Source organism: Panthera onca, chromosome C2 (genome assembly GCF_046562875.1).
Source record: "Panthera onca isolate mPanOnc1 chromosome C2, mPanOnc1 haplotype 2, whole genome shotgun sequence".
In the NCBI taxonomy this organism is placed as follows: domain Eukaryota; kingdom Metazoa; phylum Chordata; class Mammalia; order Carnivora; family Felidae; genus Panthera; species Panthera onca.
Genome location: NC_138347.1, coordinates 82,198,338 through 82,221,737, shown reverse-complemented (window position 1 = coordinate 82,221,737; position 23,400 = coordinate 82,198,338). Strand labels below are relative to the sequence as shown.

The 23,400-nt window shown below is 39.5% G+C and overlaps 1 protein-coding gene across 1 annotated transcript in view; it reads right to left on the bottom strand.

Moving 5' to 3' along the window:
* EHHADH (enoyl-CoA hydratase and 3-hydroxyacyl CoA dehydrogenase) overlaps positions 1–22,812 on the bottom strand; it is a 45,370-nt gene extending 22,558 nt beyond the window's left edge. The window contains exons 1-4 of the mRNA XM_060639437.3: positions 22,664–22,812; positions 17,077–17,180; positions 12,021–12,193; positions 6,400–6,511 (exon numbers count right to left, since the gene is read on the bottom strand). Coding sequence (XP_060495420.2) covers positions 6,400–6,511; positions 12,021–12,193; positions 17,077–17,180; positions 22,664–22,737 — 463 coding nt within the window. The 5' untranslated portion in view covers positions 22,738–22,812. The remainder of the gene's footprint in view (positions 1–6,399; positions 6,512–12,020; positions 12,194–17,076; positions 17,181–22,663) is intronic.
* Between the last annotated feature and the right edge of the window lie 588 nt (positions 22,813–23,400).

Here is a 23,400-nt window from a genome sequence, read left to right as displayed (position 1 = left end):
AAAGGCAATCCTAGTTCACTTCATTTCTTTTTGTCAAAGCAGCCAGATTTCTTCCTGATTTCCCCCAAGATACACTTGCCTTCCAGACTTAATGATAAAAACAGAGACACAAAATTCCTCAATATTCCCCCACATGCTTCAATTTTTGTAAACCTTAGGCTTTACAGACTCATTTCACACTATTATAATTTCCCCTATATTTTCTTCTGCTTTGCTTCCTTTCTATTTCATCTTTTGCAGAATGAACTGTCTTCTGTGCTTTGAATTTCTGTAGTCTGTTGGATAAGCATCATCTTAGGAATTTTACATTTAGATACTTAACATACTGTACATTTCTTAAAAGTGTACTTATCATAACATTGTAAATTAAAACAATTTCTACTTTAATTTATTAAAGACAAGAAGTTTAGTATATTTAGTTTTTCTAACTACCCTTTCATAAGATTTAGAACACCCCCCCCCCCATGATTTGAAAGAAAAAATAAGCCTTTTTTACACACATAGACTCATGTTATTTTCTAATTTGGACCACATATACACAGTTTTGTATTGTGGTTTCTGTGTCTAAGAAAAGAGATCTCAATTAGCAATTCTCAAACTTTTTAATCTTAGGATCCCTTTGCACTCTTAAAAATAATGGAGGACTCCAGGGGCACCTGAGTGGCTCAGTTGGTTGAGTGTCCGACTTCGGCTCAGGTCATGATCTCACGGCTTGTGAGTTTGAGCACCACGTCAGGCTCTGTGCTGATAGCTCAGAGCCTGGAGCCTGCTTGGGATTCTGTGTCTCCCCTCTCTCTGCCCCTCCCCCGCTCATGCTCTGTCTCTCTCTCTCTCTCAAGAATAAACATTAAAAAAAAAAAACCTATAAATAAATAAATAAAAAATAATGGAGGACTCTAAAAAGCTTTTCTGTGGATTATTTCTTTTTTTTTTTTTTAATTTTTAAAAATGTTTATTTAAACATAAAGTCACCCAGGTGCCCCTATGTAGATTATTTCTATCCGTATTTACTGTATTAGAAAGGAAAACTGGGGTGCCTGGGCGGCTCTGCTGGTTAAGCGTCCAACTTCGGCTCAGGTCATGATCTCACGATTTGTGAGTTCGAGCCCCGCGACGGGCTCTGCTGACAGCTTGGAGCCTGGAGCCTGGATTCGGATTCTGTATCTCCCTCTCTGCCCCTCCCCTATTCATGCTCTTTCACTCTCTCAAAAATAAACACGAAAAAAAATTTTTTTAAGTTAAAACTGAGAACTTTAAAATGTTTATTGTATTACTTTAAAATAACAATGATAAATGTTAACATTGATGTTAACATGAATAAATTTTTATGCAAAATAACTATTTTCAAAATTTTAAAAGCTTAGTCAGAGAGTGTCATTAGTTTACATTTTTATAAATTTCTTTCAAATCTGGCTTAGTAGAAGACAGATGGATTCTCATTATCTGCTTCTTCATTCTATCTGTTCTGACATCATGTGGCATACAACAACCTCTGGAAAATTCTAGTATACATGTGTGAGAGAATGAGTGGAAAGGCAAATAATGTCCTATTGTTATGAAAGTAGCTCTGACTTTATGAACCGCCCCGAAGGATCTTAGGCATACCCAGGAGTCCCTGGACCACACTATAAGAACTTCTGATTTAGATTATCATTTTAAAGACTGTATAGAATCCTAGAATAGAATTCACAGTCTTTAAAATGATGATAATAGGGGCGCCTGGGTGGCGCAGTCGGTTAAGCGTCCGACTTCAGCCAGGTCACGATCTCGCGGTCCGTGAGTTCGAGCCCCGCGTCAGGCTCTGGGCTGATGGCTCGGAGCCTGGAGCCTGCTTCCGATTCTGTGTCTCCCTCTCTCTCTGCCCCTCCCCCGTTCATGCTCTGTCTCTCTCTGTCCCAAAAATAAAAAAAAATAAAAAAAAAAACATTGAAAAAAAAAATAAAATGATGATAATATATGACAAATGTATGACACATTCATGTACTAGGGTCGTGTATTATCTAATCTGATATATGTTATTGCTGCGTTGGAGCGTGGGTACTAGGATCGTATATGAATGTTCCATACATTTAGCATTTATTTGTGGCTGAGTGATTTTAGTTATTTTGAAAGTTATCTTTTGCTTTGTTTTATCCTTTGGAAGCTTGCAGGATCCATTTCGTGGAAGTTCAAAATCTTTACCAAAATACATCAGGGAATTGATATCTCCGCATCAGTTTTTCCAGGAAAATGGTGAGCCTGTTGAAACATGATCTCTGATTCCATTTCATATCTGAAGAGTTTCTTCTATTTCTTCTTTTGGTTACTGCTTCTCACATCTTTGCTTCATGCTTTGAGAGCTCTTATTATTCATAGCAGAGACTCTGATTATATAACTTCCATATCTGCTGCTTTCCTTTACATTTTATGTATCTTTTTGTTAAATTCTTCTGACTTCACCGAATTCCATAAATGTGCCTCTGTTTATCCTCCATGTTGCTGACTGAGTTGTCTGTTTGATCATATCTTCTTTTTATTGCTTCTAAAAGAAGTTATTTAGGCAAATGTTTTGCTTCCAGATAGTGTGTTCTTATTTAACAAATAATAGATGTTCTTTTCTAATTTAGAATATTTTCTAAAATTGTCATTTTCTTTAATCTGTTTCATATGAATGTTTCACTCTTTTTTTTTAATATATGAAATTTATTGTCAAATTGGTTTCCATACAACACCCAGTGCTTGTTTCACTCTTTTAAAGCCACAGAATATCTTTATAGGTTTTGGGTTTAGTGTTAAGGGTTTTTTGTTTGTTTTAGTCACAGAATGATACTTGCCGATATATATTATCACTGCCTGGGAGCCCCGGCTAGTAAAATTCACCCTCAACCTCTTGCTCAAATATAGAGAAAACTCACCTGGACTTAACCCACCTGAAAGGCAGGTAGGATAAAGATGCCACTCACAACTTCTCCCCCACTATTGTAGATGGTAAGAGGCATCCCCTCAGCGTCTAGAGCCTGAATGTATCCTTGTCCTGGGAATGACCATAAAGAAATTCATGGGCTAGAGCAAAGCTCTGTGAGAACAGAGCAGGGATTTTGTGTGCTGTTCAGTGAACAATGAGGACGAGCCATAAAAAATGAAGCAGAAGCAAGAGCAGGGAACTGTAGTTCTTGTCACTTGATCGGACAGAGAACATCAGGGAATGAATTGCAAGGTGCTCTAGCAAATCTTTTGTGGTTACTGCTAAAGATTCAGCTGTTTCTGGGTAGCATTTTCAGGCAACTGTGGAAAAGCAACGGTGGCTGCTATAATTGCTCCACTTTCCAGAATTACCTCTCTAATGGTTTTCAGATCAGAAAAGGTTAGCTACTTACTTATTAATTTCATTTAAATCTGTTTACTTATTAACTTCCTACGGGGACAGTGCCTACAAAGCCGGTGTTTTTACAGCATTAACATCAGTAGGGGATCTTCAACTTTCAATAACAATTTTTTTAGCATAGTCGGTTAGGGGAAAAAAAAACAACCTTCCAAACCGAACAGCAACAGTCGTAATAGCATCATTATTAATAGCTACTGTATTAGTTTCTTATGCAAATGCCCACAAACAGAGCAGCTTAAAACAACATACATTTATTATCTTAGTTTAGGATATCAGAAGTCTAAAATAGGTCGGCAAAATTGTGTTCCCTCTGGAGGCTCTAAGGGAGAATCTGTTGCATCGTCTTTGCCCGCCTCTAGAGGCTGCCTGCGTTGCTCAGCTTGTGGCCACTTCCTCCATCTTCAGAGCCAGCTGGTAGCATCTTGTCTCCTCTCTAACCTCCTGCCCTCCTCTTCTAAGTACCCTTGTGATGAACTGGACCAACCTGGAAAATCCAAAGTAATCTACCATCTTAAGATCCTTAATTTAATCACACCTGCAAAGTCACTTTTGAATGTGAGGCATCATAGTCACAAGTCCTGGGGATTAGGACACAGACAACTTTGGTGGGGTGGGAGGCATTATTCTGCCTACCACAGTTACCATTTATAAAATGTCTTCTATGTGTCAGGTACTGTACCAGAAGCATGTTATGTCATTTCATTATTCCTCAAGGCAACCATGTAGTTGTTTTCTGTTGAGAAAATGGAGTCTGAGAGGAGATCAGAAGACCTCTCTCCTAAACTCCAGGCCAGTCTGTCCAACTGTCTACTTGGCGTCTCCACTTGGATGTCTAACAGACCTCTCAAACGTAACATGCCCCCAGCTAAGCGCTTGTGATTCCTCCCTACATCCTACTCTGCCAGTAGCAATCTCCATCTCAAAAATGGCACCATCTTTCCAGCTGCGCAGGTCATTAGAATCATCCTTCGCTCTGCTCTTCCTTGCACATTTCACTTTTTTGCTAAATCACAAAATCCTGCTGGCTCTACCCTCATAATATATGCTGAATTTGACCATGATTCACCATTTACATTGTTACCGCTCAGGTCCCAGCTCTCATCATCTGTCCCTTGGATGACTGTAGCAGGTTTCTAATCAGCCTTCCTGTGTCTGCCTTACCTCTAATTAATGTATTTTCAACAGCCAGGGTGATCCTTTAAAAAACAAATGAGAGCATGTGACTCTGCTCAGAACACTCCAATGCCTTTCTACCTCATTTGAGAAGAAAAGCCAAAGGTCTTTGTATACTCTTCAAAGCCTTACACGATGTGACTTCATCCCCTACTTCTCTTTCCCTTCCTCACTTCACTCCAGCTGTATCCACCTTCTCGCTTTTCTTTGAAACTTCCAACCTTTGCATTTGCTATTTATCCATGTGGAATGCATTTCTCCAGATATTGGCATAATAAGCCTCCTCATCTCTTTCAGGTCTTTACTCAGATGTCATTTAGTAGGAAAGCCTTTTTAATCCCTCCATCCCTAACATTTTATATTAAAATATTACCTACCCCTCCATCTCTAACATTTTATATTCCCACTTTGTTTTGTTTTCTCCTTAGCACTTATCTCCTTCTAACTTACTATGTCTATACACAGTAATATGTAACTTACATATATATCTAACTTACTATGTATGTATATACATATTATATACATATATATATACATATATATACATAACAGATAGGCATATGTGTGAGTATAAAGTTGAAGTAACTAGCCTCCAAAATGGCTCCAGTGAGTTTCACCTCTTGGTGTTCAAGCCCCCTCCCATGTTGAATAGGGAAGACCTGTATAAATAATTTCATATATATATATAAAAATACATAATCAGAAAAGATGGTGCATAACTCCAAAGCTAGGTCCTAAAAGATATCGCAGCTATTGCCTTGCTGTCTCTTGGATCTCTCAGTCCAGAGGTAGTCAGCTTCCATATTGTGAAGACACTCAGGCAGCTTTAGGGAGAGGTCTATGTGGAGAAGAAATGCCAACAGTCAGCACCAACTAGCCATCCATGTGAGGAAGCTATCTTGGAAGTAGATCCTTCAGCCCCACTCAAGTTTTCAGACAACTACAGCTCTAATCAATGTCTTGATTACAACTTCATGAGAAACCCTGAGCTTAGAGTCCAACTAAGCTGGTGCCAAATTCCCGACCCACAGAAATATAGAGAGAAGAAACACTGTCAATCAAAACATGACTCTTTCTTCCAACCTTACTTCAACTGGAAATCTCTTTATAAGTCTTACAGGATTTCGTAAATCCAGGATCTCTAAATGTTTTCTATTGTTGCATTGTTCACTTTCCCTATGGAAAGAGAACTTTCATTTGTAGCTAATATCTTAATACTTGGGAAATGAAAAATTCAGTCATTTCCACACTATAACTTCAAACCTTTCCATGACAATTCTGGTTTTAATTCTCATGTACATTATAATTTCTAAATTGAGTCTGCATATAATACACCCTATGTGAATACAAGTGTTTATGCATGGACACGTGAGCTATAATAAAATCTTACTTATAATTAGTGCTCTGTAAACACTTTCATTTAGAAGGCACATGGGGTGCCTGGGTGGCTCGGCTGGTTAAGCGACCAAGTTCAGCTCAGGTCATGATCTTGTGGTTTGTGGGTTTGAGCCCATGACGGGCTCTGTGCTGACAGCTCAGAGCCTGGAGCCTGCTTCAGATGCTGTGTCTCCCTCGCTCTCTGCCCCTCCCCCGCTCATGCTCTGTCTCTGTCTCTCAAAAATGAATAAACATTAAAGAAATTTTTTGGGGGAGGCACTTACATGTGATCTTCATGGTAATGTCTGAAAAGCTCTCAGGGAAAGTACTCCTTCCATTTTACAGATGAGAAAATTGATAGTCAAAGAAATTAAAGTATCCTCTTAAGATTACTTGAGTGGGTAATGGTCAATCCAGAATTTCTCTAAATCTTAAATCAGTTCCTTGCATTGCTCTAGACAGCTGTTGTCAGGGTTTGTACTGACCTGAGGTAATTAAATCAAGTGCAGCAGGAACTCCAATGAGTCTGGGGAGAAGCTGGGTTCCTCTTGCACCAGGAAGGAGTCCTAGTCTGACTTCTGGGAAGCCAATTTGAGCCTATTAAAGTTTGAAGGCATAAAGGTCATTAGAATGAGACAGCATGTAGAGTAAAGGGGAGGATTCCTCTGGATTTCCCACACTTTCAAAAACACTGTTTCAGGAGTTTCTGCAGAGCAATGCACACACACTCTCTCTTTTAAAATAAATACATAACAAAAAGCGAGAGTGCCTGGGTGGCTCAGTTGGTTAAGCGTCCGACTCTTGATTTTGGCTCAGGTCCTGATCTCAAGGTTCCTGAGATCAAGCCCTGCATCCGGCTCTGCCCTGACAGTGTGGAGCCTGCTTGGGATTCTCTCTCTCCCTCTCTCTGCCCCTCCCCCTACTCTCAAAATAAATAAGACACTTTAAATAAATTAAAAAGTGTTTAATGTTTATTCATTTTTGAGAAAAAGAGAGAAAGACAAAGCACTAGTGGGGGAGGGGCAGGCTCCAGGCTCTGAGCCATCAGCATAGAGCCTCAACCATTGAAATCATGGCCTGAGCAGAAGTCAGACGCTTAACTGACTGAGCCACCCAGGCACCCTGACACTTTAAATAAATTAAAAAAAAAAAGTTTTTACAGGGCAAATTAGTGCACACCCCCTACTTAGGTTAACAACATAAACAGAGCTGTGCTGTCCCTAAGTATTCATGTTGAAATACATCTCTAACTTCTTACATATTTTTTTCTCTGACTCCATTGTGATGTTTCAGCCAACAAAAGTTATATTGTCCAGAAACAGCTTTATGGAGCCCTAAAAGAGCCAGGAAGCCGAGAAATTAAAAGGAAAACTCACAGAATAGGAGAGAATATTTGCTAATCATGTATGTAGAATATATAAAGAACTTTTTACAATTCAGTAATAAAAAGACAATCCAATTAAAAATGGGCAAAGGAGGGGCGCCTGGGTGGCTTAGTTGGTTAAGCCTCCGACTTCAGCTCAGGTCATGACTTCACAGCTCGTGGGTTTGAGCCCTGCATTGGGCTCTGTGCTGACAGCTCAGAGCCCGGAGCCTGCTTCGGATTCCGGGTATCCCTCACTCTCTGCTCCTCCCCCACTCAATCTCAATCTCTCTCTCTCTCTCTCTCTCTCTCAAAAGTAAATAAAAAACATTTAAAAAATTGGCAAAGGATCTGAATAGACATTTCTCTAAAGAAGAGATACAAAATAGCCAATGAGCACATGAAGAGATGTTCAATATCATTAGCCCATCAGGAAAATGCAAATCAAAACCACAGGATACTATTTCACATCCAATAGGATGACTATAATAAACACACACACACACACACACACAACACACACAATGTTACACAAATTTTCCTAGCATCATTGTTCGTAAAAGCCAAGAAAATAGAAACAATTCACATGTTCATCAACTGATGAATGGATAAAGAAAATGTGGTATATCCATACAAGGAAATATTATTTGGCCATAGAAAGGAATGAAGTACTGACAAGCTACAACATGGGTGAATGATGACAACATTATGTTAAGTGATAAAAGCCAGTCATAAAAGACAACATGTTGTATGATTCTGTGTATATGAAATGTCTAGAATAGGCAAACCCATAGAGACAGAGAGTAGATTAGTGGTTGCCTAGGACTGGGGGAGAGGGGAGATGGTGGGTTATTCCTAAAGGGTATGAATTTTCTTTTTGGTATAATAAATGCTCTAAAATCCACTGTGGTAAGGGTTACACAGCCCTGTGAATATGCTAATATACCATTCAGTTGTACACTTTATTTTCATTTTTTTAAGTAGGCTCCACGTCCAGCGTGAAGCCCAGTGCAGGGCTTGAACTCACAACCCCGAGATCAAGACCAATCAAGAGTCAGATAACCAACTGAGCCACCCAGGCACCCCTCAATTGTACATTTTATTTTTAAATGTTTTTTTTAATTTTTAAAAATGTTTTTTTTTGAGAGAGAGACAGCAAAGGCAGGGGAGGGACAAAGAGAGATGGAGACACAGAATCAGAAACAGGCTCCAGGCTCTGAGCTGTCAGCACAGAGCCTACCGTGGGGCTCGAACCCACCAACTGCGAAATCGTGACCTGAGCTGAAGTTGGATGCTCAACTGACTGAGTCACCCAGGTGCCCCTTAAATGGTTTTTTTTTTTTGTTATTTATTTATTTATTTTTGAGAGAGAGGGAGCATGAGCAGGGGAGGGGCAGAGAGAGTGAGGGAGACAGAGAATCCAAAGCAGGCTCTGAGCTGTCAGTGCTGATCCTGATGCAGGGCTTGAACCCAGGAACAATGAGATCATGACCAGAGCCAAAGTCAGACACTTAACTGACTGAGCCAGCCAGGCATCCTCAATTGTACACTTTAAATGAATGTATTATATGGTTTTTGAGTTATATCTCAATAAAGCTCTTACAGAAAAAAAATTAGACAGCAACCTCAGTCCAGGCAAGAGAATGAGTTCAAGCCCTTTACCACATGCCTCTCTTGGCTACTTAAAAGTGGCTAAAGTTCTGTTAGTTTTGTTACAGGTACAGGATGGGAGGAGGAAGGTGCTTTAATTCAGACTGTCATTTACCCACATTGTGATTCCAAGAGCTCCAGAATACCTGGAATATTTAAGAGTTTCTCACACAAGGCATTCCTAACAGTCAGTCAAGAATTTTTCCACCACTGTTCATCCCCATCCCCTGACTTATCATTGCTTATAACTTACATCTACACTCAGTGTGCAGAAGGCATGGTAAGAGGGACACAGAAAAAGGAGCACTTAGGATATATATCTTTACTCATAAACCCTTATAAAAATTAAAATGCTGGGGTGCCTGGGTGGCTCAGTTGACTGAGTGTCCAATTCTTGATTTCAGCTCATTTTATGATCTCAGGGTTCATGGGCTTGAGCCCCATGTCTGGCTCTGTGCTGACAATGCAGAGCCTGCTTGGGATTTTCTCTTTCCCTCTCTCCCTGCCCTCCCCTGCTCTCTCTCTCAAAATAAATAAATAAACATTAAAAAAATTTAATGCTACAAGGAAATGTTAAATAAATTATGGTATATCTATAAGACAAAATTATACAGCCATTTAAAATGATATGTTTAAAGACTATTTACAATAAGATTAACAGCAGGTTTCTTGTCAGAAACCATGGAGACCAAAAGGCAGTAGGTTGACATATTCAAAGCACTAAAAGAAAAACATGTCAAACAAAAATTCTACATCCAGCAAAACTAGCTTTTGAAAATGAAAACAAGGGGCACCTGGGTGGGTTAGTTGGTTAAACATCCAACTCTAGATTTTGGCTCAGGTCATGATCTCATGGTTCATGGGTTCGAGGCCCATGTCAGGCTCCACACTCCCAACCAATCCTGCTTGGGATTCTCTCTCTCCTTCTCTCTGCCCCTCCCCCATTCTCTCTCTCTCTCTCTCTCTCTCTCTCAAAGTAAATAAATAAACTTTAGAAAAATCAAAATGAAGGCAAATTAAAGCATTCTGAGGTAAAAACAAAAATTGGATTTGTTGCCAGCACATCTGCCCTACAAGAAATCCTTCACAGTGAAATGAAAGGACACTAGACAGGAACTCAAATCCATGTGAAGGAATAAAAAACAATGATAAAGGATCACTATTTAGGTAAATATAAAGGACAAATTAATATAAACTTTTCTGTATAATTCTTCTTTCCTATCTGATTTAAAAGACCCCTACATTAAGCAATAATAAAAAATCTATATGTTTTCACTCTTATGTGGATCCTGAGAAACTTAACAGAAGACCATGGGGAAGGGGAGGGGGGGGGGGAAGTTACAGAGAGGGAAGGAGGCAAACCATAAGAGAATTTTAAAAACTGAGAATAAACTGAGGGTTGATGGGGGGGGGGAGGGAGGGGAAAGTGAGTGATGGGCATTGAGGAGGGCGCCTGTTGGGATGAGCACTAGGTGTTGTATGGAAACCAATTTGACAATAAATTTCATATTTAAAAAAAATGTGTTAATGGGCATACAAATGTGCAATGATACAATTTGTGACAATAACAGCATTAAAGTAGTGGGTAACGGAACCATATAGAAGCAAACTTTTTTGTATACTATTGAAATTAAGTTGGCATTAATCTGAACTAGATTGTTTTAAATTAAGACGTTAATTGTAATCACCAGGACTTTCTTACCACCAGTAAGAAAATAACTCAAAAATACATAGTAAGAGAAGGAACAAGAAAATGAAAAGGGTAATAGAAAATATCTATTTAATACAAATGAAAGCATTAATGGAATAATTGAGAAACAAAAAAGATATAAGACAAAGGAAAAAAATAGCAAAATGGCAGAAGTAAGTACTTCCTTATTAGTAATTATGTTACATGTAAATAGATTAAACTCTCTAAAACAGATTGGCAGAATGCATAAACAAATAGGTTAAATATGATATTAGTATAAAAATGGAGTACAAATGAAATACAATATAATTCCAAAGGTAGGTGTTTTTTTGTGTTTGTGTGTGTGTGTGTGTGTGTGTGTGTGTGTTTAGTTCATTTATTTTGAGAGAGAGCACGTGGGAGGGGCAGAGAGAAGGGAGAGAGAGGATCCAACACTAACAGCATGGAGCCCTACTTGGGGCTTGATCCCACAGATGGAACCATGAGATCATGACCTGAATGAAAACCAAGAGTCAGACACTTAACCAACTGAGCCAACAAGGCGTCCCTGTAGGTGTTTTTTTTTAAAGACAGCAAAGAAAAATAAATTTTAAAAAAGCTATAAGAAAAATGTATTACATAGGAAGAAGACCAAAAGAAAATAAAATAGAATATTAATAGTGGTTATTTCTGAACTGTGAGTTTATGGGGATTTTAGTTTACATCTTTATACTTTCCTGTATTTTTTAGTCTATCACAATGATCAACATTATCTTTATCATTAGAAAAATATGTTACTTACAAAATGTTACCATTCTGAGACTGGTATCACAGACCTCATCTACATACTTAATAGCCCAAATTAAATCTATTTCCAGAAACAAATGGATTTACAATTTTGTGCTATTTTCAAATAGGAAATTGTCTTCTAAGGTACTAATAATGACAGGGGACCACAAAACCAAAACCTTTGAGGAAATAAAAATTTAAATAAGTATGCATACTCAGGGATGAGAGTCAAAATATTTTATACCTCATGCTGCATAAGCATGGCTCAGCAGAACGTGACGTGGGTCATACTACTGGAGCAGAGTTGTGGGGGCCCTGTACCGACCCAGTAGTTCCCCTTTGGTTTGTGTTTTATGGGGAGACCCAAGGGCTAGGGCTAGGGAAGCAAAGGGACAGTCATGGGGCTCAGGGTAACAGCTATTTACTCATGGAATGGACATTTTTCAACATGTCAACAACTACTACCACTGTGCTGATGCATAGCAGCTGAAAAACCAGTGCTAAAAATACATAAGAGTTGTCAACCAGGAAGCTAGCCTTTCAAGATGATCACCACTGAGGCTTATACAACATTTAGACATCGCCTTAAAGAAAAGCCCCCCACACCGAGCCCCATATGGAGCTTTAGCGGTTACCTCTGCATGGGCAATCCTATAGTGAGAGCCCAGGGCCAGCTCTAGTCCCCCTCCTAAAGCCATGCCTTGAATAGCTGCCACCACGGGCTTCTCATTTCTCTGTATTTCATCTACTACGTGTCCCAGTACAATGGCGGGCTTTCTAGGAGCAGTGAAGCCGTGGATATCAGCACCTAAGGACACAGACAAGGAAAAGGAGAGGTGGAGAGTCTTGGACTTTGTTATAGACAATAAGGTATCAGATAACTCTCAAGGAATTTCAGACCTTTTTGGGACCACAAAACATTTAATTCTTTGGCTGGACACACAGTGAAGGAAAAATAACCTGGAAAATGTAGAACATTACAAGAGAAAATCCTCAAACCTTGATCAGGAATCCTGTAATCTAAAATCTGTCTTCCATATGATAGGTAGTAACTCTATCTGTAAAAAATTAAAAGCCTCAGAGAAGGGGGAATAGAGATTCAGAAGTTGAACCAGCCCTCCCTCCCCTTCTTTTTTTTGTATAGTATCGCTCACCAACCTTATTATATGTTTGTTAAGAGCATAAATCATTACAACATAAAACCTCAGCATAAAACACATACATATTTGTGAGTTATATGTTTTATGTTTTTGTAATAGATTGTTTTTATGATCAATAAAAGCAACATTTATTTCTTTTCCTAATTATAAAAATAACACATGCATTATAGAAAATTTGAAAAATACACAAAATAATAAAGAACATAAGGATCACCCCAAAATCACCACACAGAGATAACAGTGTAATATTTTTGTGAATTCTTAATTGTTTCCCAATGCATATATGTAAATGGCTTTGTGACCTTCAGTAAGTTATGCAACTTTTTTATCATAACACCTATCTTCAGTGACTTAGGAGAGAATTAAATGAAAGTTTGCTATCATATATATTTAACATTATTGAAAGCATTCTATAACATCATTTTTCATATTTTCCTTTTTTCACATAACATTATACTGAACTCTTCCCCATAGAATTATCTGTTCTTTGAAAACATTAAGCTTGGCAAGAGTTAAAAAGTTAAAGTAATTCTTTCATATCAACCTATTTAACTTTTCATTTCTACCTGTACCTTACCCAGCATCAATCCAAGATTATGATTTTTTTGCTCACCGATCCATCATACTCACACTTGCATCTAGTGTTATTAGTTATTATTTCTATTCCTTTTTGGCTCAAGAAAAACCAGATATCTCAGGCCTATCAATCCTGTAAGTTTAGATTTAAATGATTTTTCATGTCATAATAGCAATTAGTGCGTATTGGATAAATACTTTACATCAGGCACCGTGCTAAGTAGTTTCATATACTCTCTTATTTGATTTTCTTAATACGTAGGTTAAGTAGTATAACAATCTCCATTTCACAGGTCAGGAAGCTAAGGCTCTGAGATGTTAAGTGACTAGTTCAAACATATGACCAGTTAATTACTGGTAGAATAAGGATTTGAACTCAGTTTAACTACAGAGCCCACATTCTTAAACGTTATTACTATATTTTTCTACTTGCAGCATAAGGTTAGTACTAGTATCCCAATTTTACAGAAACCAAGGCACAAACAAGAGTACAGTGATTTCACTTTTTAACTGTTTATTTCTGGCATATAGAAATGCAATAAAGTTTTGGATATTGATTTTATATCTAGCAAAATTACTAAGTTATTAATTATAATACCTTTCTAATAGATTATTTTGATTTTTCTGCAAACTCTATCATATCTTCTGGATAATGAAGTTTTGTTTCTTCCTTTCCAATCCCAATACCTTTCATTTGTCTCTCTAGCCTTACTGGACTGGCCAGGGCCTAAAACACAATGTCAAACAGAAACGGGGAGAGTAGCTAGCCTCGTCTTGCTCCTATCTCAAAGCTTTGTTTTGTTTTGTTTTGATTTTTTCATTTTTAAGTAATCTTTATACCCAACGTGGGGCTTGAGCACAAAACCCCAAGATCAAGAGTCTCATGCTCTACTGATTGAGCCAGCCAGGTGCCCCAGGAAGGCTTTCAACTTACCATTTTATCTGATGTTTTCTATAGGTTTTCAAAAATGGATTAAGACATTTTCTTTCTATACCTAGTTTACTAAAAATTTTTATTTTTAATGCATGTCAAATGATATCAAATGTTTTTTCTGCAGTTCTTAAAAAATTCATATGATTTTTCTCTTTTAATCTTTTAATAGAATGAACTACATTAATCTTATAATGTTCAACCAATCTGGAATTTCCGGGAGAAATGTGATACCTTCCACTTTTTATATATTGTTAGATTCAATTTTATGATATATTATTTAAGATTTTTATACTTATGTTTATGAATGAAGCTTGCCTTTCATTTTGCTTTCCTTTCATTGCAAATTTCATTTGTAAATTTTGCTTTTTCATACTGGCCTTGATAGGTGTTGGTATCAAGATTATGCTAGCGTCATGAAATGAGTTAGAAAGAGTACTGGATTGAATGGTGCCCACGCAGAACCTGTGAAACTTACCTTATTTGGAAATAGGGTCTTTGCAGATATAACTGAGTAAAGATGAGGTCATACTGGATTTGGGTGGGTCTATATAAGATCAGGGGAATCTGGACACAGGTGAGAAGGCCATGGAAAGAGACAGGAGTGATAAAGCAATAAGCCAAGGAACACCAAGGATTGCCTGCAACCACAGAAGCTAGAGGAGGCAAGCAAAGAGTCTTCCCTAGAGCCTCTGGAGTAAGAATGACCATACAGATACCTTGAGTTTGAACTTCTACCCTCCACAAGTCATCGGTTATGGCAGCCCAAGGAAACTAATATGGGAAGTGTTCCCTCTTCTTTTATTCCCTAAAACATTTATGTGAAATTCAAATAATATTTTCCTTGACTTTCCAGTTAGAGCTTGCCAATAAAGTCATTTGGGGCTGGAATTTACTCTGTGAGATTTTTGATTACTGATTCGATTTCTTTAATGGTTTTTTATTTCCACTTGAGTCATATTGGGAAGCCATAATATTTTCATTATCTTTTTTAATGGCTACAGTATCTGCAGTGATATCCCATTTGCCATTCCGTATATACATTGTGCCTTCCCTTTTTCTCTTGATCAATCTCTCCAGAGGTTTGTAGATTTCATTAGTCTTTCAAAGAACTAACTTTTGACAGTCTTGAATCACATTTGTTTCTATCACATTAATTTCTCCTCTTCATTATTCCCTTTCTTCTACTTCATTGGGTCTAGTAGCTCATTGGTTAGTTCCTTGATATAGATGCTTAACTCGTTATGTTTCAGTCTGTTTTCTTTTCTGATAAATACCTTTAAGGTTATAAATCTCCTGCTAAGTTTTGCGTTAGCTGTATCCTTCAGTTATATATGTTGCATTTTCACTATCATTCAGTTCTAAATATTTTCGAAATTCTATTATGATTTCACTTTGACTCAGGGATTATTAAGAAATGAATTTAATTTCTAAACATATGAGTATTTTTAGTTATATTTTTGTTATTGATTTCTAGTTTAATTGCATTGCTGTCAGAGAACATATTCTAAGTAAAATTTATTAAGACAAGTTCTTGTGGTCCAGTATCTGGTCAAATCTGTAAATGTTGCAAATTTGAGAAGAATGTATATTTTCCAATTGTTCTATGTAAACCCATTAAGTCTAACCACCTCTAATGCTTTTCTAGGAGAATTTTTTTTTTCTATCCCTGAGTTCTAACTACATTCTCCCTTTTCTACCTTCTTTCTTACAAAGAAATATTGAGTTTTCCATAATTGGGATCCCTCTCTCCATGGTGCAAAGTCACTATCTTGGGCTTCTGACCTGAAGTTTCAAAACAACAAGTAAGCCATTTCATAACTGATTAATGTTTGGCACATTATTTTAATCTCTCTCAGGCTGATCCTTATCATCTGTAAATGGAGATTGTAGAATTTACTGATTAAAGTATGTGTAAAAATACTACTGTTTTCATTATTAATAAATAAATAACCCATATAGTACTGGCACATAGCAGGCAAGATAAATGGTAATTTTATAATGATTATCATTTTTACATTTCTTTACTGTCATGATTCCAATATCTATTTCTTCTCAGGCTGCAATTAACATACATTAAATTCCACTGGCTACAGTAACATTACACAGGACTTCATATAGGACAAAAGGCATAATATATTCATTTGGGAAAAGAAGAAAAGCTACTACAAATACCACTGAATCACCATTTCAGATTCTTTTGCCATATGTTTTCAGTATTTTTGCATCTTCATAGAATAACCCAATAAAGAGAGTCATGGTCACTGAGATGGGTGACTATTAGAAGAAAAATGAACTCAGGGGTGCCTGGGTGGCTCAGCCAGTTAAGTGTCTGACTTCGGCTCAGGTCATGATCTCGTGGATTGTGGTTTCAAGCCCCACATCAGGCTCTGTGCTGACAGCTCAGAGCCTGGAGCCTGCTTCAGATTCTGTGTCTCCCTCTCTCTCTGTTCCGCCCCTGCTCGTGCTCTGTCTCTTTCTGTCTCAAAAATAAATATACGTTAAAAAAATCTTTTTAAAGAAGAAAAATGAATTCAATTTCAAGTCTCTGTCAGAAAGAAATAAAAAATAACATTTATTGAACATCTTCTGGTGCAGGCACTGCACTAGGGACTTTCAGATATATCTCATGTAACCTCACAAAAACCTATTAAGATAGATACTACTATCCACTTTCTAAACAGAGAAATTGAAGAGTTCAGGAGATTACAGGGATTCGTCCAAGCTCCCATAGGGTGGAGATATATGCAGAGCAGGTATGTACCAACAGGTGTATATTAGCAGGTATAACACCCATCAAGCCTGGGTGTCCTCCAAAGGCTCATCCAATACAAAAGAGAGCAAGGTCAAAGTCTTCTCTGGGTCTTTCTGTGACTCTTGTCTCTCTGCAATGTTTCCCATTCCCATTCAAGTCTCCCATATCCATTACCCACCCTATGGTATTACCCACAGGGATGGCTAAGGCAGCATTGGTCTCAGGCTGTGGATTCCAAAGATAATGAGAAAGAGTTAGAGACTGGTTACCTGCAGAGAATTTGCCATCTGCTCCACAAATCACAATGGCTTTTACTGTATGGTCTGTTATAGCTTTCTGCAGTCCCTCTTTTATTCCATGGAGTACAGATGTACTAAAAGAAAAAAAAATTACACGGGGCATTAGAATTAAATTTATACTATCTCAGACTTTTTCCCTTTCCTAATAATGAAAACTGAAACACACATGCAATGTATAAAAACCCTAGTTACTCACTATTCAGTTTTCACTAATTTGATCAACTAATAATAAACATGTCAACTGTGAATTAAGCACTGGACTAAATAAATGAATAAGCTTTTTCTTGTTTTTATTTATTTATTTGAGAGAGAGCAAGCGAGTCAGGGCGGGACAGAGAGAATCCCAAGCAGACTCTGTACTGTCAGCACAGAGCCCAATGTAGGGCTCAAACTCATGAACCATGAGATCGTGACCTGTGCTGAATTTAGATGCTTAATTGACTGAGGCGCCCAGGTGCTCCAAATGAATAAAAAAAATTATTTTAAAGTTTATTCATTTTTGGGACAGAGAGAGACAGAGCATGAATGGGGGAGGGTCAGAGAGAGAAAGAGACACAGAATTTGAAACAGGCTCCACGCTCCGAGCTGTCAGCACAGAGCCTGACGCGGGGCTCGAACTCACAGACTGCGAGATCATGACCTGAGCCAAAGTCAGATACTCAACCGACTGAGCCACCCAGGCGCCCCTAAAATTTTTAAAAAATAGTATTTTCCTACAGTTTGCTGTAACTTTGGCCACTTAGAAGCAGCACTAATCAATTTAAAAATATCATTGTACATCTTCTATGTATACTGAAAGGAGCTTATAACATCCTAGGAAACGACAAAATGTCACACTAAGATGAGTGCTGTAATGAAAATACAAATAAAGTGATGTGGACATTCACAGTGAGAAGAAATTACTTTCAATTTGTCATATTGGCAAAATATAAGAAAACTGAAATAGTCTAAAAGAAACAACCCAAGAGATGTGTCAGGGGCTTCAAATTACCCCAAATATCCAACCTTCCCCACTTCCTTCAAAATATTAAGCATCTAGTTTTTAGCTGGATACATGACTGCCCAAAATAAAGGTTGCATTTTCCAGCTTGTTATGCAGTAAAGTCAGCCTAAGGCATTAAGTTGTGGTCAATAGGATGGAAGCAGATTTGGTATATCCAACTTTGGGAAGAGTTCTTAAAGGATTGGGTATGCTTTTCTCTTTTCCTTTTCTGGCAGGAATGGGGATGTGATGGCTAGATCATAAGTAGCCATCATGGACCAAGAGGTGGAAGACCTGAAATGAGGATGGCAGAGCAAAAGATAAACAGAATTGGGAACCCTGATGATTGTGGAACAATCATATCATTCTAAGACACTGCTATGAAAGAAATCAACCTTATTTTGTTTAATCCACTACTCTTTTGAGTTTTCTGTCACTGACAGCGAAAGCTAAAACTAACTAATTTAGGAGGCAGAGGCAAGATCTGGGAAAAAAAGGGCACGCAGTAGATTTTGCTAAGTTTCAGTTGATGAGGGAGTCATCTATAAAAGAGAGCTATAGTCAAGATTGAATGAGTCAGCCAAAGGCAAAAAGAGTTGAGTGTAAATCCTCTGGATGCACTCTCATTTAAGAAGTGGGAGAATTTTAAAGAGCAGTTGGGGAGAGAGGAGTCAACGTGGTGGAGAAGTAGGGGGACCCGAAGTTCCCTCACCCCTCAAACACAGCAGTATTGAGGCCAGAAGACATGGAATTCCAGGAATCCGGGCTACGGAGTGACAGAAACATCTCCAGGGGCCCACAGGGACAACATGGTGAGCCATAGGTGCATGATTACGAACTGGTAGAGATAAAATGGGTGGTGTAGGCGCGGAGGGGAGGGATCCCCTTCTGTGGAGAAAAGGAAGAGAAAGAGAGGCTGTGGAAGTGTAGGATTGTATTTGGACAACAGAAAAACCACAGATGAGGGAATGGAAAAAATGGAGAAAGAACCAGTTTCTAACCGTGGGGCTTTCTCTGCCCTGTTCCTGCACCTAGAGAGGAGGGGAGTCAGCCCCAGGCTAGGTAGCTAGCTCCCAGGAGCAGTGGGAGAGAGCAATCCTCTCCCTTGAATGCTGTGGGAAGAAGGCAAATAGCCATTCCAAGGACAAAAGACCCTGCAGGCGCCCACCAGCTAGAGGCCCTTTGTCGGCTGGGTGGGTGGTGACACTACCCCAGAACCGGGGCACCCAGTTCCTTTATGACATAAGGGTTTGAATCCCAGCCAAGCACCAGGGAGGTGTAGGAGACAGTGGAACAGGACACAGTGGCCCACTCACACCCACGTGGCACTGTGAGGAGGGCCTAAACAGAGTGGTTTGGGACACCCAGTCCAGGAAGGAGAGACTGGGGTGTCGCCATTTTTCTCTCCATCACCAACAAGGTGGGGTTTCAGGGATCAGGGCCGGCAGTGGAGGCGGGACCTGCCTACACCAAACCACGCCCCTCCATGCCTAGTAACTTGGCCATCTGACAGAGCAAGATTGACACTGACCAACCAGACAGCCCCTCCAGACCAGCGCAGACACTAGTTCCAAGGCACTGTCAGATATTGGTCTAGGGGATTTACATTCTCTGATTTGATTCATGGTCAATTCTTATTTTCTGTGTATATGTAGATACATATTTTTTTCTTTTCTTCCTCTTATTTCTTCCTTTCTCTAGTCGGGTTATTCTGGCTGTTGGTTTGTTTAAACAGACATTTTTTTTTTTTAATCTATACTTTTAACACCTCTTCTGTATCTCCTTTTTTATTTTCCTCTCTCTCTCTCTGGACTGGCCATATAGTTTCTCTGATTGTCTTCCTGGGCAATTTTTTTTCTTTTACTTTTCCCCACCCTGTCATTTCTCTCCTTGTATAGGATAAGGCCTTTTTCACCACAACCCCCCCTTTTAAAATTTTTCTCCAGGGATACTTCAAGGAACAAATCATAGCACACGTGGTAGAAGTTCCAAACCACCACTACGAGTAGGGAGACAAAGCAACCAGAGTCTCAACAGAGAGCACAAAACACACTCCAAAAACACCTTCTGAACGGCCAGGCCCTGGACATAACAAGCTATTAAAACACATAAGGGACAGAAAACTAGCCAATATGACGAAACGGAAGAATTCTCCTCAAAAGAAATTCCAGGAAGAAATGACAGCCAGAGAACTGCTCAAAACAGTTATAAACAATGTAACTGAGAAAGAATTTAGAATAACGGTCATAAGATTAATAACTGGGATTGAAAAGAGCATAGAAGAGAGCAGAGAATCTATTGCTGCAGAGATCAAGGAACTATGAAATAGTCACAGTGAATTAAGAAATGCTATAAATGAGGTGCAAAATAAACTAGATGCAGTGACAGCAAGGATGGAGGCAGAGGGGAGATTAAGTGGAAAAGAAGATAAAATTATGGAAAATGATGAAGCTGACAAAAAGAGAGAGAAGAAAATATCCACATATATAACTTCAGAAGAAGACAGAAGAAAGGGCAGGAAAGTATCCCCAAGTAGAGAAAACTTGAGGAAGCTGAAATGAACCCCAGGCAGCAGGGCCTGCTGGAGGGCCTTGCAATGATGGCAGCCAACACATGTTCCATGCCAGTTTATGACTTCCAGCATATGTAAACTTCACCACAACTTTATGAGGTAGATACAAACGTTTCTCTTACAAGAGGGGAAGGGGCAGGCTAACGACTAGAAACGTTTAAAATAGCTATGAGAAAATATTTCTAGTTATGGGTGTTAGACTGTGGAACGTTTCCCCCAAGTTCTTGATGGGCATGGTTTCCTCTTATGAGCAGAGGCTGAGGCAGAGTCCTAATATTTAGTAATTCTAACTAAAATACAGACAAGTTGGGGCACCTGGGTGGCTCAGTCGGTTAAGCGTCCGACTTCAGCTCCAGTCACGATCTCACACTCCGTGAGTTTGAGCCCTGCGTCGGGCTCTGGGCCGATGGCTCAGAGCCTGGAGCCTGCTTCCGATTCTGTGTCTCCCTCTCTCTCTGCCCCTCCCCCGTTCATGCTCTGTCTCTCTCTGTCTCAAAAATAAATAAACGTTAAAAAAAAAAATTAAAATACAGACAAGTCCAAAATGGATATGTAATTATATTATGTTTTTCTTCATCAAAACCAAAATAAATTATTTTGCTTTTTTTTCTGAGAATGGCAAGAAAGTGGACATATCATCCTTGTATGATTTTTATTGCTGCACTTTTTTTTGCATGACTAAATGCAATAACTCATCTGAAAAATAAAAATTATAATATTAATATGGTAAAATCAAATCTGATGACACCAAGATAAAAATTTAGGTAAAATTAGCAGGTCTCCTCAATCCAGTCTCTCTTTTGTTCCAGCGGTATGTGCTAAGAATGTTGACCAAAGGTCTTTCACCCTGTTTTATATATTCATTGTAAATTTTAATTTTGGCTAATCCTACTCTCCGAGGATGGACGGCTCTATCCTGGGCTGATGGATCACTATCCTTTTTCCAAAGATATGGAAGACCAAACCTATCTAACAACCTCATTAATTAAAACAAAAACAAAAACAACTAGCATTAATCTCAGTTTTGAAAGCAATGCCGTAAGCGCATTGCACACGTAGGTGGGAGAATTTAAAATAGGCAAAGGTGGGGCGCCTGGGTGGCCCAGTTGGTTAAGTGTCCGACTTCAGCTCAGGTCATGACCTCGCGGTTCATGAGTTCAAGCCCCGCGTCAGGCATCTGTGCTGATGGCTCAGAGCCTGCAGCCTGTTTCAGATTCTGTGTCTCCCTCTCTCTCTGACCCTCCCCGGTTCATACTCTGTCTCTCTCTGTCTCAAAAATAAATAAACCTTAAAAAAAATTTTTTTAAAGAAAAAAAATAAAATAAAAGGGGCGAAGGTGCTCCATGAGGAAATCAAAGAAGATAAACTGCACAGTCTACTCCATAGGCTACTTAACTAGGCTTACTCCAAATGGATCCTCCACTATAGCACTAAAGCCTTTAAGTTTAGAACAAATCAGGAGAAAGAACTTTGCATTTCTGTCCAGGCCACAATTCACCTTTACTCACTGCCTTGGCATTAATAGGAAACTTTATTTTTTTTAAATGTGAAGCCACTTTATCATCAGATTTCTATATCTTATGAGTTACACTTTATTAGGGCAGCCTATATTCGAGATTGGGAAGTGAGAGGTCAAGGGCTAGCGGGCATTGTACCTTTAGAACAGAATGTACACATGAGAAGTCAAAGCTGCCAGCAAGTAGAAGAGCAGGAAACTGGCACGTATGGCCCGTGTTGGAGTCCAGCTCGCCCACTTAGAGGCCATCTGCCTGCCTCTGAGCCTCAGTTTCCTCACCAGTGAAACACCGGTAGGAGTTCGCTGCGAACGTCAACCAAGCTAACCTATAACCAAGCTAACCTATGCACAAGGCCCTGGCATACGCCGCGGTTGTCTGTGTTGGCGTCTCTCTGCTTTTAATCCAGCAGGGGAAAGTCAAAGCCTCGGAGCAGGCAGGCGGCGAAGGGCCCTCCGTGCCCGGGCTGGAGGCAACCCAGCCCGTTACCTGATGGCGTTGACCGGCGGGTTTCGAAGGCGGATCAGCGCCAGCCAGTTCCGCGGCCGCGTGTACTCGGCCATGTCTGCTCGGTCACGGAGGTCGCTTGCGCCTCTCACGCCTGGGCACTGCCGCTTTTCCAGCCGCCGCGGAGCCGGCCCCGCGAGGAGGGGCGCCCGCTGGGCCAATGAGAGCCGGAGCCCGGCGCCACCTCACGCTGCGCATCCTCCCACCCGCTCCTCCTCCTCCCGGGACCCCAGTCCCGCGCTCTGCAGACACTTGTGCTCTCTTTCTCCGGAGTGGTTCCCATCACAACCTAGGTCAGAGAGGACGGTGGAAAATGGGTGCAGTTGCCAGCAAGTCGGAGTTTACAACACTGGCCCAAAAAGGCTGCCTTCTCTGGATAACTTCAGGGTTCACTAAGTTGGTAGAGCTGTCCTCATCAGTTTTCATCTTCATGATCCTTCTTAACAGGAATAGATACCTGGGGTCTTGACAATTACGTGACATGACACAACCACTTGGCACATAAAATACACGCACCGTGCGTTTCACCTAAATCTGTATGGTACCAACCGCGGACATAACCATTAATGTTACCTGTCTTACTGTAACGGGGCAACCTAGTGAAATGCATGGGTATCTTGTCTGATAACCAAACCTTCTCTTTCTTTTCTTTTTAAAACAGTTCCCCCAGTTTTCTTGAGATATACTTGACTACTTCACTATGTAAGTTAAAGGTGTAC